The 13,930-nt window shown below is 40.7% G+C and overlaps 1 protein-coding gene across 1 annotated transcript in view; it reads right to left on the bottom strand.

Annotated features, from left to right (window-relative positions):
• The window catches only part of agbl1 (AGBL carboxypeptidase 1), a 115,229-nt gene that overhangs the window by 7,539 nt on the left and 93,760 nt on the right, over positions 1-13,930 (bottom strand). The window contains exons 20-25 of the mRNA XM_029523189.1: positions 12,535-12,715; positions 10,572-10,701; positions 10,147-10,278; positions 2,669-2,731; positions 2,203-2,316; positions 1,931-2,085 (exon numbers count right to left, since the gene is read on the bottom strand). Coding sequence (XP_029379049.1) covers positions 1,931-2,085; positions 2,203-2,316; positions 2,669-2,731; positions 10,147-10,278; positions 10,572-10,701; positions 12,535-12,715 — 775 coding nt within the window. The remainder of the gene's footprint in view (positions 1-1,930; positions 2,086-2,202; positions 2,317-2,668; positions 2,732-10,146; positions 10,279-10,571; positions 10,702-12,534; positions 12,716-13,930) is intronic.

Below are 13,930 nucleotides of genomic sequence, written 5' to 3'. Positions count from 1 at the left end.
AGAGGATGCAGAAAAGCTTATTCATTCATTTGTTACATCTGGACTAGACTACTATAATTCATTGTCCCAACAATCCTGAAAAGCCTTCAGTTGATTCAGAATACTGCTGCATAAAAGAGATGAAATTTCTCCTATGCTAGCTTTTCATTGGCTTCCAGTAAAATTCAGAAAATAATACAAAATCCTTCTAATGTACAAAGCTCTTGATGGCCAAGAGCTCATAGTTCCTTATTGTCCCAGTAGGTCACTTTGCTCTCTGGATGTAACTTTATTTGTGGTTCCTCGAGTCTTAAAGAGTAAATCAGGAGGCAGATAATTCAGCTATCAGGTTCCTGTTCTCTCTCTCTCTCTTTCTCTCTCTCTCTCAATAACCCTGCTTCTCCCAGTTCTAACCATGTGTAACTATTTACTAAGAATGTTCTCCCAAAGTCTCTGTCTCTCCCAGTTCCTCTCCTCTCTCTCCCTGTCCTCATCCTGCAGGTGGTGACTCATTGCCACCCCATGTTCCTGCAACGCCTGCTGCTCCCATATCTCTATGAAATCCATACAGCATAATTTCCATGAACTTCAGGCAGCATCATCTTCCTGCCTACACCTGTATTGAATATCCCCTCCTCCTGCTCTCATTCTCTCTCTCTCAACCCAACATCGGTTCAGGCAGATGGCCGCCCCGCCCGAGCCTGGTTCTGCTCGAGGTTTCTGCCTCTTAAAGGAAGTTTTTCCTTGTCACTGTTGCCAAGTGCTTGCTCATGGAGGGATTTGTTGGGTCTCGCTAAATAATTCAATAGAGTTCCGTCTCGACCTGCTCTATATGTGAAGTGCCTAGATGTAACTTTGTTATGATTTGTCGCTATATAAATGAACCTGGCTTGATGTTATTTAATTTGATTTATTGTCATTGATATTATTGTAATTATTATATTTAAATAACACAAATATTTAATAATAAATACAATTCATTAACCAGATTACCTACAGGTGAAATAATTACGAACTACTGAATTTAATACAAAGCAAAGGGCAGCCTACAATGGATCCTCCGTCTCTATTAGTACCAGGCTGGAGTCCAGCTGGCTTCCTTCACATAAATGTAAAGAATTGTGATACAAGCTTTTGGCCCTATAGCCTTTTTTTTTAACCTTTGTGTAATTGGGCAGCACAGCGGCTAAGTGGTTAGTCTTGTTGCTCTACAACAATGGTTCCCATGCCTGGGGCCTGTCTTTCTGGAGTTTGCATGTTTTCCCCATATTTGTGTGGGTTTCCCATGGCTACTCCGGTTTCCTCTCTCCATCCAAAGACATGCATGCTTAGGTTAACTGGTGACTCGAAATTGTCTGTAGGTCTGAGTGTGACTTTGTGTGCATGTTTGTCTCTGTCTATTTCTATATGTCTTACCTTACCCTCTGCGATAGAATGGCCACCTGTTCAGGGTATACGCCATCCTTGCCCAATATGAGCTGAGAATAGCTCCAGCAGCCCCTTCCAACCTCCCCAGAAATGGATAAGCAGTAGAAGATGAATGAATGCATGACTTAATTAGTTTCATTGAATAATAAGTAAAATATATAAATTTTTTATCATTCATGTTTTGGTTGATGTGGTGTTCTGAAACTTTCCCTTAGTCATTTTATATTTCTGTCCTTTATGGGAGTAGGTCTCTTGAACACATAAACGTGTATCAAGCAGTTTAGGCTGAATTGAGGACTGAGCCAGACAGCTTTTTGAATACTCTAATAAGACTGTAATAAGACACTGCAAAACCTTGTAATAGATGTATCTTTGTTTTATCTTTCACACTGGAGTCCTTTGAAAATTTCTTCCTATTCAAGTGAAGGTACACTAGTCAAGTTACTCCAGTTTTTTACTTCAAATCCCACGATATTATTTCAGTTTCTGCATCAGGAGCCATCTGGTCAGGACTGCATCTTACTTGTGAGACTTGTGGTCCAGGATTTTGTGACCCAAATCAAGGCAGTTGACCAGAGACCTGCTGTAAAGAGTCTTCATGTCTCTGGTCACAGACAAGAGACTCTGGCAGAACTTCATCCCCATCTCTTGCAGCTCTTGGGTCCCCATCTGCAGGCCCTAATGTGGTCAAATTGGAGGATGTTAATGTTGGAGCCTCATCTTGTGTTCATGTTGTCTCAGTTTACCACCCAAGGAAAAAGTCTCATGAGTGTGGACCAGCTCACAGTGTCTCACCTTGTATATGCCTTGGTCACAGCCGTTGTAGGTGCTCTCCATGGTATAACTCCTGAGTACACCCATCTCCCTCCATACCACCACCCTGGCTGTGGCAGAGCGAGACTTCTCCACCTAAACATGGAAGCAATCCATATTTCATATTACATGATTTGTGCTGTAAAAAATCAAACAGGGTCTTATATCAGTCATGTGACAACATCATGAGGACGATGATAACTTATGGTGATAACACTGAGGGTGGCGGGAATGATGAAGATATGACAATAGAGATAATGATGAAAGTGAGGAGGACGAAGAGCATGATGATAAGCTGTAGAACAAAAACTATGATGATGAAGACACTGGTTATGAAAACAGTCAAATGATTATTGTAAATAATAAAAAAAATATATAATTCTAAAGATTCATCAATCAATGGTGATTCATCAATGAAATGTATCATTGTCATCATTGCTGTTGTTACCAAATAGTTGCAGCTGTTGAATGAAAAAGCCGGAGCGATACGGTCCAGGGTCTTTGGAATGGTCTACAGAGACAAAAATAGTAGGTAGGTAGTTTGGTAGGTAGGTGAATAAGCTGGCGAAACAGGTAGGCAGTTATGTAAATTGTAGATAGGTATATAGTTAGGTAAGTGGGTAGGTAGGTCATAAGTTGGTAACAGCGTAAGTTAGAATATAGGCAGGTAGCTCATGTAGGTAGATGGACAGAGCAGTTGGTGGGTACATAGGTAGTCATATTAGTGGGAAGGTAGTTAGGTTAGTGGAGATAGATAAATGGGTGGCTAAGAAAGTGGATTTGTTAGGTAGGTTGTTTTGCTTTGGCAGGTAGTTAATAGATAGGTGTTATTAGGTAGATAGCGGAGTAGTCATAGGTTAGTGGGCAATACTAACCCAAAATCTATATTTTATGGATAGGCAAGCAAGTAGGTAGGTCGGTAGGCAGGACTGTACGCTTGCGGATATGTAGCTAGACAGTAAGTTAAGCAGTGTTCTGCCAGTTCACACTTCAAAACAAATAGCTCAAAGTTCATCTCACACAGAATGAAAAAAAATTACTAGTTCACATCCACAGTTAATTTTTAAAAACTTTTGACAGACCCAAATATGAAGTAGTTCACGATCATTTCTTATTTTCTTTAACAAGCCACTAATTTTTCAGTAGAACCTTCTCTTACCCATGCATTACCACACGCAATATTTCAAGCTGCAAAAACAATGTTGAAATTGATAGTATATTTTATCACTTAAATAATATGTTGTCTCAATTTGAAGGGTTTGCATGATATATATATATATATCATTTCCCCATATATATATATATATATAATCAGTAAAGTGTTCATTTGTTTGGACATAAAACTCCATCAAATATGCAGTAGCTTCTATAGTGCTAGTATCTAGGTTTGATTTTCTAGCACTGTCTTGCTGGGTGATGTGAGTTTCATAAAACTTGAGTCTGCTCTTGAGTTTTAAAATTGTGAATGAGAACAGGAGTGTAATTCATGTATTACATAGATTGTGGGTCATGAGCCAGGCACGTTCATAGGTATAGCGAAGGAAATGCCAAGTACATCTCATTTTCTTCAGTAAATTTATTTCCAGTGAGGCAATTCAAATGAAATTTTCATCAGACTTTGAGAAATCCACCCATATAAATAAATTAAAACAATTAAGCTCATAAATTACGTTATGCATATCATAGTGGAATGAAACTAATAAAAAGGACGGAATATTTTAATTGTTGCATTCAGCATTAATTAATCCTGTTTGTGATATTCACGGACAGGATTTTGACTGGCAGCCATGTTGAGAAGGGGTTGCAGGTTGGTAGCCGGAGCATCGCATTGTTGCTCTTTGATGATGGGGTCCTTTTGGCCTGGCCTTAGACCTGAAGCACTCACTCACAAAATCATACAGGCGGCTGAAATGGGTTTTCTCCGGGTTTCTCAGGGTGGCTGGAGTCTCCCTTAGAGGTATGGTGAGAAGCTCAGTCATCTGGGAGAATTTCAGGGAGTAGACCTGCTGCTCCTTTGCATGGAAAAGAGCCAATTGAGGTGGTTCCATCATCTGTCCCAAACTATTTAACACACGAAAGGTGTCCTTTATACAATGAAAGTAGGCATGGTTTCATATAAATTTCAATGCTGAGATTTTTAGGACACTTTCGGCAACATGCAAAAAAAAATTTAAGTTTCTAGGTGCTACGGTTTTATCATAGTTACTGAAAATGTCTCGAACAATAGAAGATGACGGCAAGACAACAAGCGACGTCACGTCAACAAGAAAGGGAGTGTAAACATATGTGCGCCATCTTTAAACCGTTTCTTTCACCACCAAAAAAAACTGTATACTGTCATAGAAACAAAAACAGTAGTTTTTATCCCAATAAAGTTTTTCACAAGCCTGATCACAAAAAAAGAAAAAAAAAAAAAAGGGACAAAGATCTGACGCGGACTAAACAGAAAACAGGACGTAAATACACAGTGAACTAAACAAGAAACAGGTGAACCACATTATGGCAAGGAAGGCAACCACAGGAGGGAAACAGAACCAGAACAAGACTTTCAAAATAAAACAGGACGTGACAACACAAACAGAGCAAACTAGAAAACAGAATTTTTATCCATCGTGTCCAGCTAACCGGACGCTTTGTCATCTTTCCCCTCTGTGCTAATGCTAATTTAAAGGTCTGTCAGACTGCGCATCTTTTACGCGCAGGTAGGGTCTGCTGTCAATCAAAGTCACATTGATGACAAATCGTAGAGACCCAAAGGTATCACCTGATGTATAAATTTTTCACCCCAAATAAGCCCTGCGTAACCAGAGGTGAGGCACACGAGACACACATACACGCAGTGACACACACAGTGATGCACACAGTCAATGCTGCCGGCCTGAATTTCCCTTTAACACGGTATTTGATCATTTTCACCGTCATTTTTGTTATTGTCGTGGAGAAGTTTGCCACTCTTTTACATCAACACGGCGAATAGGGTGCGATGGAGGTGCTGCAAATGTTGTAAAGTGGGGACGAATAGATTGAATGTGTCTACAACCAGCTGGTCCCTTTGTTGCCTTTCCTCCCAGTGTCAACAAGTAAACAATAGACATCTCCACAAAAAGTGTGTTTTTACTGCCCCAAGTTGTAATGTAATAATGAAAGTAAATAACAAAAGACAATACATGAAATTTCATAAATTCATATTTTAAAGGTCTTTGTTAATTTAATCCATCACCGATAGTTTTGGGTTTACTTCTGGAGTCATAAAGCTTCAAAATAAGAACATAAAACAGGCAAAAATAGGTCAAATTTGTGTTTGGATAGGTTTTGCACAACATATATTCATCCCCATAAACGAAAGTTTTAATTGGCATTTTACTTATGTAACTGGTGTTCATGTTTGTGATTGGCCCCAAAAGGTTATCTGTAAAAAAAATAAAAAAAATCTCACTGAAATCTTGTCGTGTCCATTTTAAACAAATTGGACCATTTTGGATAGGTTTGGCACACTGGAGATCACCAAGGGACACTGTTAGGTAAAACTACTGAGGCACTATAGTTTTTACCAATCAACCTAAAATTTGGTACACGTGTGGATAGGGGGTGTGTGAACCATATATGTATTTCAGTCTGTTTTATAACTAAGATTTTGAAATATCACTGTTTTCACACAAAATTTCAAACTCAAAATATTGTATTTTCACTAGCCCCATTTTTTATGGAATGACTCAATTCAATATTTGATGTAAAGGGACAAATATCTTCTTTCATTTAAGCCATCAGCCATATTTATGGGATTAGTATTTTTGTAGTTATAAAGCTTTAATTGCAGTGATACAAAAACAGGCGGAAATCGCCAAAAACTGCCTCTGCATGAACAAGTTAATAGACTGGTGCCTCCGGTTCTTTAGGAGTGTATTTTGTCGATTCTGCCTTTTTACTTTCTAGTTCTTGTTTCCGTCCGTGGAGGTGGACTGGTTTTCATTTATTGATAAACCTTTTAATAGCCTATTGTGTCTTTTAGTTGAGTGATTATATTTTTGATATTTTTCATAGCCAGGGTTTGGAAGTAAACAATAAACCTTATTGTTGCACCTGAACCCTGCACTTGTGTCTTGTGCGCCTGTTTTATCAGGGTTGTGTTGCTTGTAGCCTGCAGAATGGGGTTGAGCCTAGGGCCCTGCTTCATCCTATTACAGTGTCATATCCCTTGAAGTTGTAAGCCTAGATTTCCTTTCACTTGCCAAACCACTGATAGATATCACAACATTCTGGTTATGACAGATTTGTTTACGCCTTATATCTAAAGATCAGACAGCTCAAACAACTGTCCAGGCTCTGAGGTCACAGGTAATACAGACTTTTGGCTGCCCAGCCAGGTTACATTCAGACAGAGGGGCTAACTTTGAGTCGACAACCCCTTATCATCCTGCCAGCAATGGTATCGTTGAACTGATGAATGAGACCCTATTTATCGTGCTCCGCTCCGTAGAAGCAGAAAGACAACATCGCTGGCCAGAATACATCCCGGAGTTAGTCCAGACTTACAACAACACAGCCCACAGTGCTAAAGGGCATGGGTGAGGGACAGGAACAGGCGGGGCCAGGGTGAACTAGATCCAGGCTGGCAGCCAGAGCCCCATGTTGTGTTGGAACGGGTGGTGTATAAAGTGCAGCCAGAGAAAGGGAATTTGAGAAAGGGAAAAGACTGTACACAGGAATGCACTGAAACTGAATCTTTGTTCCTACCCTTACCTATGGTCATGAGAACTGGGTCATGACCGAAAGAATAAGATTGCGAATACAAGCAACCGAAATGAGCTTCCTCAGAAGGGTGGCCAGCCTCTCCATTAGAGATAGGGTGAGGAGCTTGGTCATCCGAGGGGAACTCAGAGTTGAGTCGCTGCTCCTTTGCGTTGAGAGGAGCCAGCTGGGGTGGTTTGGACATCTGGTTAGGATGCCTCCTGAGCGCCTCCCTTGGGAGGTGTTCCAGGCATGTCCAGCTGGGAGGAGGCCTGGGCAGACCAAGGACCAGGTGGAGAGATTATATCTCTCTGCCCTGGGAATGCCTAACCCTAACCCTAATTCCCCAGTCAGAACTGGTCAATGTCACAAGGGAAAAGGAAGTCTGGGGCTCACTGTTGAAGCTGCTACCCCCACAAACCAAACCCGGATTAAGTGGAAGAAGATGGATGGCTGGATGGATGTTTTGCATGTATATTGGTTGCTGTAGTTTATTTTGATTGTTTGAGCTGATTGCAGGCTGTACAGGTTGTGTGTGCAGTTCCTGCCATAGTGTACACCATAGGAGATGGAATTGGACAATTGCCCGATTGAACATTAAGACTGACAGCGACTCGGCTAATGGGGAGTTGGGGGCGGGTGCTGAGAAAGCCAGTGGGTGAGGAGATTTGGAACTGCAGGTAATTTTGAAGGGGCTGAGGACATCACATGAGGCAGTGAGGAGCCAGAGAAACATATTACTTGTAAAAGAGTTCCTTTGGATGAGGGCTGGGTGTACAGAACAAGGCAAACCAAAAGTTGCAAAAATAAAAATACAGGCTTACAGGCTTTAAATCAAGCAAACAGCATAGAGCATAAGCAGACTCTCGTGCCATATATGGGCAGAGCTCTTCTCTCTCCACTGTCAGAGACAATAATGAGTAAAACTCCCTCAGCCAGGGCCTTTCTGTGCTGGATCAAGCCAACTCTCCCTAGTGAAGGCCTGATACACAAGCTCACCTGCAATTCAAGTGACCATAATCCAAGAAAACCATTTAAAAACATCAAGTACACTATGAACACACACAAGGTAAGTATTCTTCATATTTTTAGCAATACAACTCACTTTAGCAATACAACTAACCCTAACCCTAACCCAATACAACTCTTTGTATGGACAACTTACAAACTCAACCACTGACTAACCCTAACCCTAACCCTTGGTGTTGACCATGTGGATGTAACAAAGTAATAGTGATTTCTGAACCCAAAGACCAGGGTGTACATACTGCCACATAAAACCATGGTAATGAGTAGAATGAGGAAAAATACACAAGATAAACAGAAAATAATAAAAAAAATAATAAAATCAAAACATAACTGAACGTGTGGCTTGAAATATATAAGTGGGAATGGCAGTCTCTGACTTTACAACACTACCGCTGTTGCTGGCCTGGATAAAGCTGTTGGACGAGCCACTGGACACTGGTCGAGAGGAAGCCAGAAATTGAGATTTGCGGTTGCTGGGTGGAGGCTGGAGCCTCGGCAGGTAAGAGTGAGTACTGCAGCCCATTGATACAACGTATGTGACGTTACTAGTGTTGGGTTACCTGGAAGTTCCTGACCTACAGCTAAAAGTTTAGTAGCAACGGTAGTTGTGTAGATACTACAGTCCTCTGTGGTGTTTTGTGAGCAACACACTGGCCAGGCTTTTTCGCTGACAGGTGCACTGAGGAGGCATGTCCTGGAGCTGAGTTGCAGAGAAGATTTCTCCCTTGCCGTGGACCCCGAGCCAGTCCAATGTCCATAGGACATTGCAGTATCCTATTTTAGCTCTCCATTGTTAGACTTATTTGACATATTTTATTCTTGTTATTTCCTGGGACTCTTTTAATGATTCATTGCCATTCCAGCACACCAGTCTCCAGTATGTTTACTTTGTTATGGGTTTTATTTTTGGGTCTTAAAATATTTTAGTCCCACGGTCATTCAGACCTTTTATTTTTGTAAAATCATTTTGGTATCGAACTGCCTGGGAAAGAAAAATAAATTGTTCTTTGGGCTGCCACACACTGCTCTCCCTGTGAGAACCTGGTATATTGAGTAATGATTTAGAGCTCCTAGTATTTTACAATCCAAGGTGGCGTTGTCGGACAACCAACCTACTGTGACTTATCCCACAACTATTTGCTCCTCCCCCAATGTGACGCTGGTACAGATTTTCCAAATCTAGTCCACAATCTAATAGACCACTGTAGGTGTGTAGGAAAGTAGATGTGTTATCAAGTAGGTGTCACACCGTGGTGAGGTTGTCTTGTCTTGGTTTTATTTTGTCTTGTCATTTCCTGTTTTATTTTGAAATTCCTAACTCTCCTCTCGTTTCAGAACACTTGCCCTTCCTCATGTATCCTGTGCGTCTCCCTGATCACCATTGTTTCCACCTGTTCCCCATTTCCCCCCAGATCTTAAATAGTCTGGCTTCCCCTTGTCTTGTGCCAGTGTGTTGCCGATTCATGTCCCACAGTCCTCAATTGAGTGAATTTTTGTTTGTAATTTCCATACCTTAGTTTAACTCTTTTCCATAGCCTTTTGTGTATTCTCTGTATGAGTGACTTTTTGTTTGTAGCTTCTTTATGGATAGGTTATTGTTCATAGCTTTTGTGTTTTCCTTGATAAGAGTGATTTTGAGTTTCGGTAACGTTTTATAGAATTACCTTTGATCCTCCGCTTAGTAGTGCAAGTGAGTTTTTTTTTTGTTTTATTGGTCAGGTTTTTTCTTCCCTATGGTGTGTTTTTTGGTTTCCCCTTTTGGTTTCTCTAGTGTAGCGTTAGCAACCTCCTTCGCGAGCGATTTTTGTTCTCCCCATAAAGTTAATGTTTCATAGCCCTGTTGGTTTATCACTGGCTTCTGAGATCATTGCTGTCACGAATAAAAGTCACTGTCTTGCAAAACCTCTGAGTCCTGTCTGAGTCACGGCCTGACAGTAAGTAGGTGGGTGGGTTAGAAAGTAGCTATGTTGTTAAGCAGGTAAGCAGGTAGATGCGTAGGTGGATAAGTAATTAGATCGGTAGTTAGGTAGGCAAGTAGGTTGGTAGGTCGGTACATATTGGCAACCCACTGCGCTAAGCATTTGCAGACATGTATTCAGTGTTCTCAGAGTTTTAACTGTAAAAAAGAGTGTTTGAAACTGAGCTGGTTCTGAGTATATCACATCTCACCCTGTATCCCGGGTCCTCTTTTAGTCCTGTCGTGTTTATATCAGAGCCTGACTGCCAGAGAGTCTCTTTCACGCTGCAGCCATATAGGAAGACATTTTTCTTTCTTGAATGGCCGTGGTAGTCACAGAAAACCTGGACAGGGGCAGACAAGAAAAACTTTAAACTCAGCATACACACAAACACCAGAGTAATCTGATGATTCACATTTCAGTTCTCAACCTAACCCAATCTGGTCTCAGTCTTGACGCAATCTGCTTGCATGCAGGTCTCAGGCTAGTCCCATTTGGTCTGGTCTGAGTCTGGTGTCAGTCCAGAACCAGACCACCAGAAATGTGTCACCAATTCAGACCATAACTAGACCACCTTTTGAGAGGAACATGTTACACATTTGGACCTCCAGAGTAGATGAATGAAAAACATCTCACCAGTGGAGTTCGTCCAATACTGTTCAGGTAATAGAGGAAGCCCTTGGTGTGGTAGATGGTTGGACTGAGGACAGGTTCTGGTTTACACCACTGACGGTTCAGGTCCTCACTGCTCAGATCACAGCGATTCCTGTGGAGACAAATCAGTGGAGTGTCTGCGAGCCGCAAAGCACCATGTTTTTTTCTTTGTTGTGTTTCAGTAGAGAAGATAATGTTCACAAATGAGCATGATGCTTTCTTTGTATCTTTGTCACGACCAAAAGGCTGGATAGGATATGACATTTGATAAACCTCAATATAACATATACAAGTGATTAGTTCACATTAGGGCTGAACAATTGATTGAATTTAAATTGTTAGTTACATTTTGGCTTTTCAAAATGATAGAAACATGACAGCCAAATTAAAATGATTAATGTGCTGTACAGTGTGCTTGTGCTGTAAATGCAAATACCCCTATCTTTCTTGATGGGAAATTTTTGTTTTTTTTATTTATATATTGCCATCTGGACACCACATCTGTTCTTTACTTTAAATCAACTCATTTTAAGTATATATAATGCCTCATTTCATCCGTCTTTTTGCCCCAACTATGCAATTAATCTTATTAAAAATTTCAATCATTTGACAGCCCTAGTTTTAAATTGTCGGGCATGGAACAGATTGTGGTATGCAAACTCATGGTAACACAACCGATTTATATAATATAAAGTTTGTAATTGTTGTTTTTACATGCTGCTTTTTTTTTTTTTATTAAGGAAACTATTTTTTATATATTATATTTTATATTTACATTTATTTCTGGTTGTTTTGTTGGGTTATATTTAAAATTGAGTTCTGGTTGATAAATAAATTATTGTGTGTTTTTTTTTTTTTTTTAGTTTTTTTTCTCTTTTTGCTTTTTCCCAATTTGGGGTTACCATGGCAAGTCAGCTCTGTGACCTCTCTTAAACTTATTTGGGTTGGCCACAGTAAATCATCTTGAATTGCATTGTTAGATTTGGCTCCAATTTTTTGCTGGATGCTCTTCCTGACATATCCCTCCTATTTATCCTGCCTTGTTGCTGGAGTTTGGTTCCTCATCTGGAGTCTTCTGCGTGAAAGTAATAGTTGTGTTTCAAAATCATGATTTTAATTGCAATCAAAATATTTGTGTTTTTTTTTTTTTTTTTGCCATAGTCATTGAGCTCAAGGTCACGTGCTGTTTTCTAATATCCAACCGTTTGCTGCTACATTCTAGTGATGGAAATCTCGATTCATTTCACTGACTCAAAGTTTGTCAAGGATGTATCTCAGAATGGGTTACCCCCAAATAAATCACGCGTTCCCATGAGAGGAGTCATGAATCATGAGTTTGACTCTTAATCAAGATTTTGACTGAACGTATTACTTTGAGAGGACTCAGGATTCAAGAGATCAATAAGTTCCTAGAATAGCAAAACTACTGCATTTCCTTTATATCTCTTTTACCGTTTCCCTTTGGATCTGTGATTCTAAGTCTTTAGTGTCTTCTAAACTGCAGTCCTATGATGAGAGCGTCTGCTCATGAACCAGCAGAGACCAACACCAAAAGGAGCTGCATCAAGAATGATATGCACCAACTGTTGGCACCATTATGAGGATCAGACCATGGGTGACACTGGCAGACCTGTTGCCGTTGGTAATGGAATGATACAATAAGATTACATGCTTCAGGTTCAGGAGTCTTGGTTAATGTCTGATACACTGTAGTCAGCCTTTTTATTTTATCTATCACCATATTGTTTACTTATTACATTGTTGTTGGCTTATTTGTTTCTGGGATGTTGAGTCCATCTTTGTGCTGTGCATATACACAAAAATGACCCATGTCCCTCAGCTCTGCGTCCTGTGCCTCAAACCTGCTCTGCATAAGTTCCCAGTCTAGAGTACTGTTCTACTAACAGACTAACTGCTGGGTTTGCATCTGCTGTGGCCAACGTACATGCCATTGATGACTCCATCTGGATTGAGCATGGGGACTATCTTGAAAATGAAGGCCTCCCTCAGACTCTGGGCCACTGGATCATTGCTACACAGAAACTCCAAGGTGCCCTTCATGACCCAGCTGGCGTTAGATTCACCTGGATGGACGCGTCCTGTCAGCACGATGCAGGGACGGTTACCTGCAGGAGTCAAGCACACACACTTGTCACATGCTTGCACAGGTTAAAATCTGTGAGGTCATTGCCACAGTGATGGAGACGCTGTGTGTCTTATCAATTGTTTGAATTGTCTTCCTGCTTGTTGGAGGAGACTGGAGCCAACATGGAGGCAGAGGATCAATATATGCAGAGGAAACACCACTAAACCTGCATTTTCTCTAATGACAATCAGAGCATGATTGAAAAGATCAGACTGTCCGATTGTATTGAAGGCTATGGGAAATGTCAACTCGAGCCTTCTAAACTGCAGCCCACAAATCAAATTGTGACATCGGGGAGGTTGACAGGTTATCAAGACATACATGAGGTTTTAAAAAGACCAGAGTCAAGAAGTAAGAAACTTGATGAAGGAATCTTAGGGAGATGGAAACCCTTTGACCTTTGATCTGCTGCACTGTCCAACCCCAATTCTATAGGGATGTAATGGTACGTGTATTTGTACGGAACAGCTCGGTACAGGGCATTCAATACCAAACGTACCGAAAATATTATCATGCTACAGCAAAGTGGAACTATTGACCTCTCCAGGTGACAGAACACTATCAGTACGCGAAAATCATACCGCGTGATGCTGTGAGAATGTGAGACGGAGTGAGCTTTCAATTTTAACATGTCGTCTGCCCTCAAACATCCAGCAGAAACGTTAAATAACATCACCTCCCACCGTGTCCACCGACTTGGCGCCTGAGTAGGAAATCGTCTTCCGTCCCATCATCATCAAGTCCTAGCATTTCCAACAGAAGGTACTCGTTAAGAGCAAAGGATGAAAACTTAAAAGCATTCTTGGATGAACGACCATTTCCTGAGCAAGAGCAACGATAGTCAGAAAGTGTTTAACCAAATCATGAAGGAACAACCCCTAACCCTAAAAGGAAAGAGGACGGCACTAACTGTAGATATAATTCTGATTATTATAGCACCAAATCATAACAAAGTTACATCAAAGACCTTTACATATAGAGTAGGTTTAGACCAAACTTGAGCATCAATGATTATGGGAAATTATTATTGATATCTAAGAATGTTTTTTGTAGTAAATTTCGGTGCACCACCCTGTTACCAGGGACCAATGTCCAAATTAGCAAAATCAATATACAGTCTCAGAAGGGTAACAACAGGAATCAATTCAAGCACTGACTCTTATGAATCCAGCAATTGTCACAATTATAGTCACAA

The sequence above is a fragment of the Echeneis naucrates genome, chromosome 16, assembly GCF_900963305.1.
Source record: "Echeneis naucrates chromosome 16, fEcheNa1.1, whole genome shotgun sequence".
In the NCBI taxonomy this organism is placed as follows: domain Eukaryota; kingdom Metazoa; phylum Chordata; class Actinopteri; order Carangiformes; family Echeneidae; genus Echeneis; species Echeneis naucrates.
This window is presented reverse-complemented; position numbering and strand designations above follow the sequence as displayed.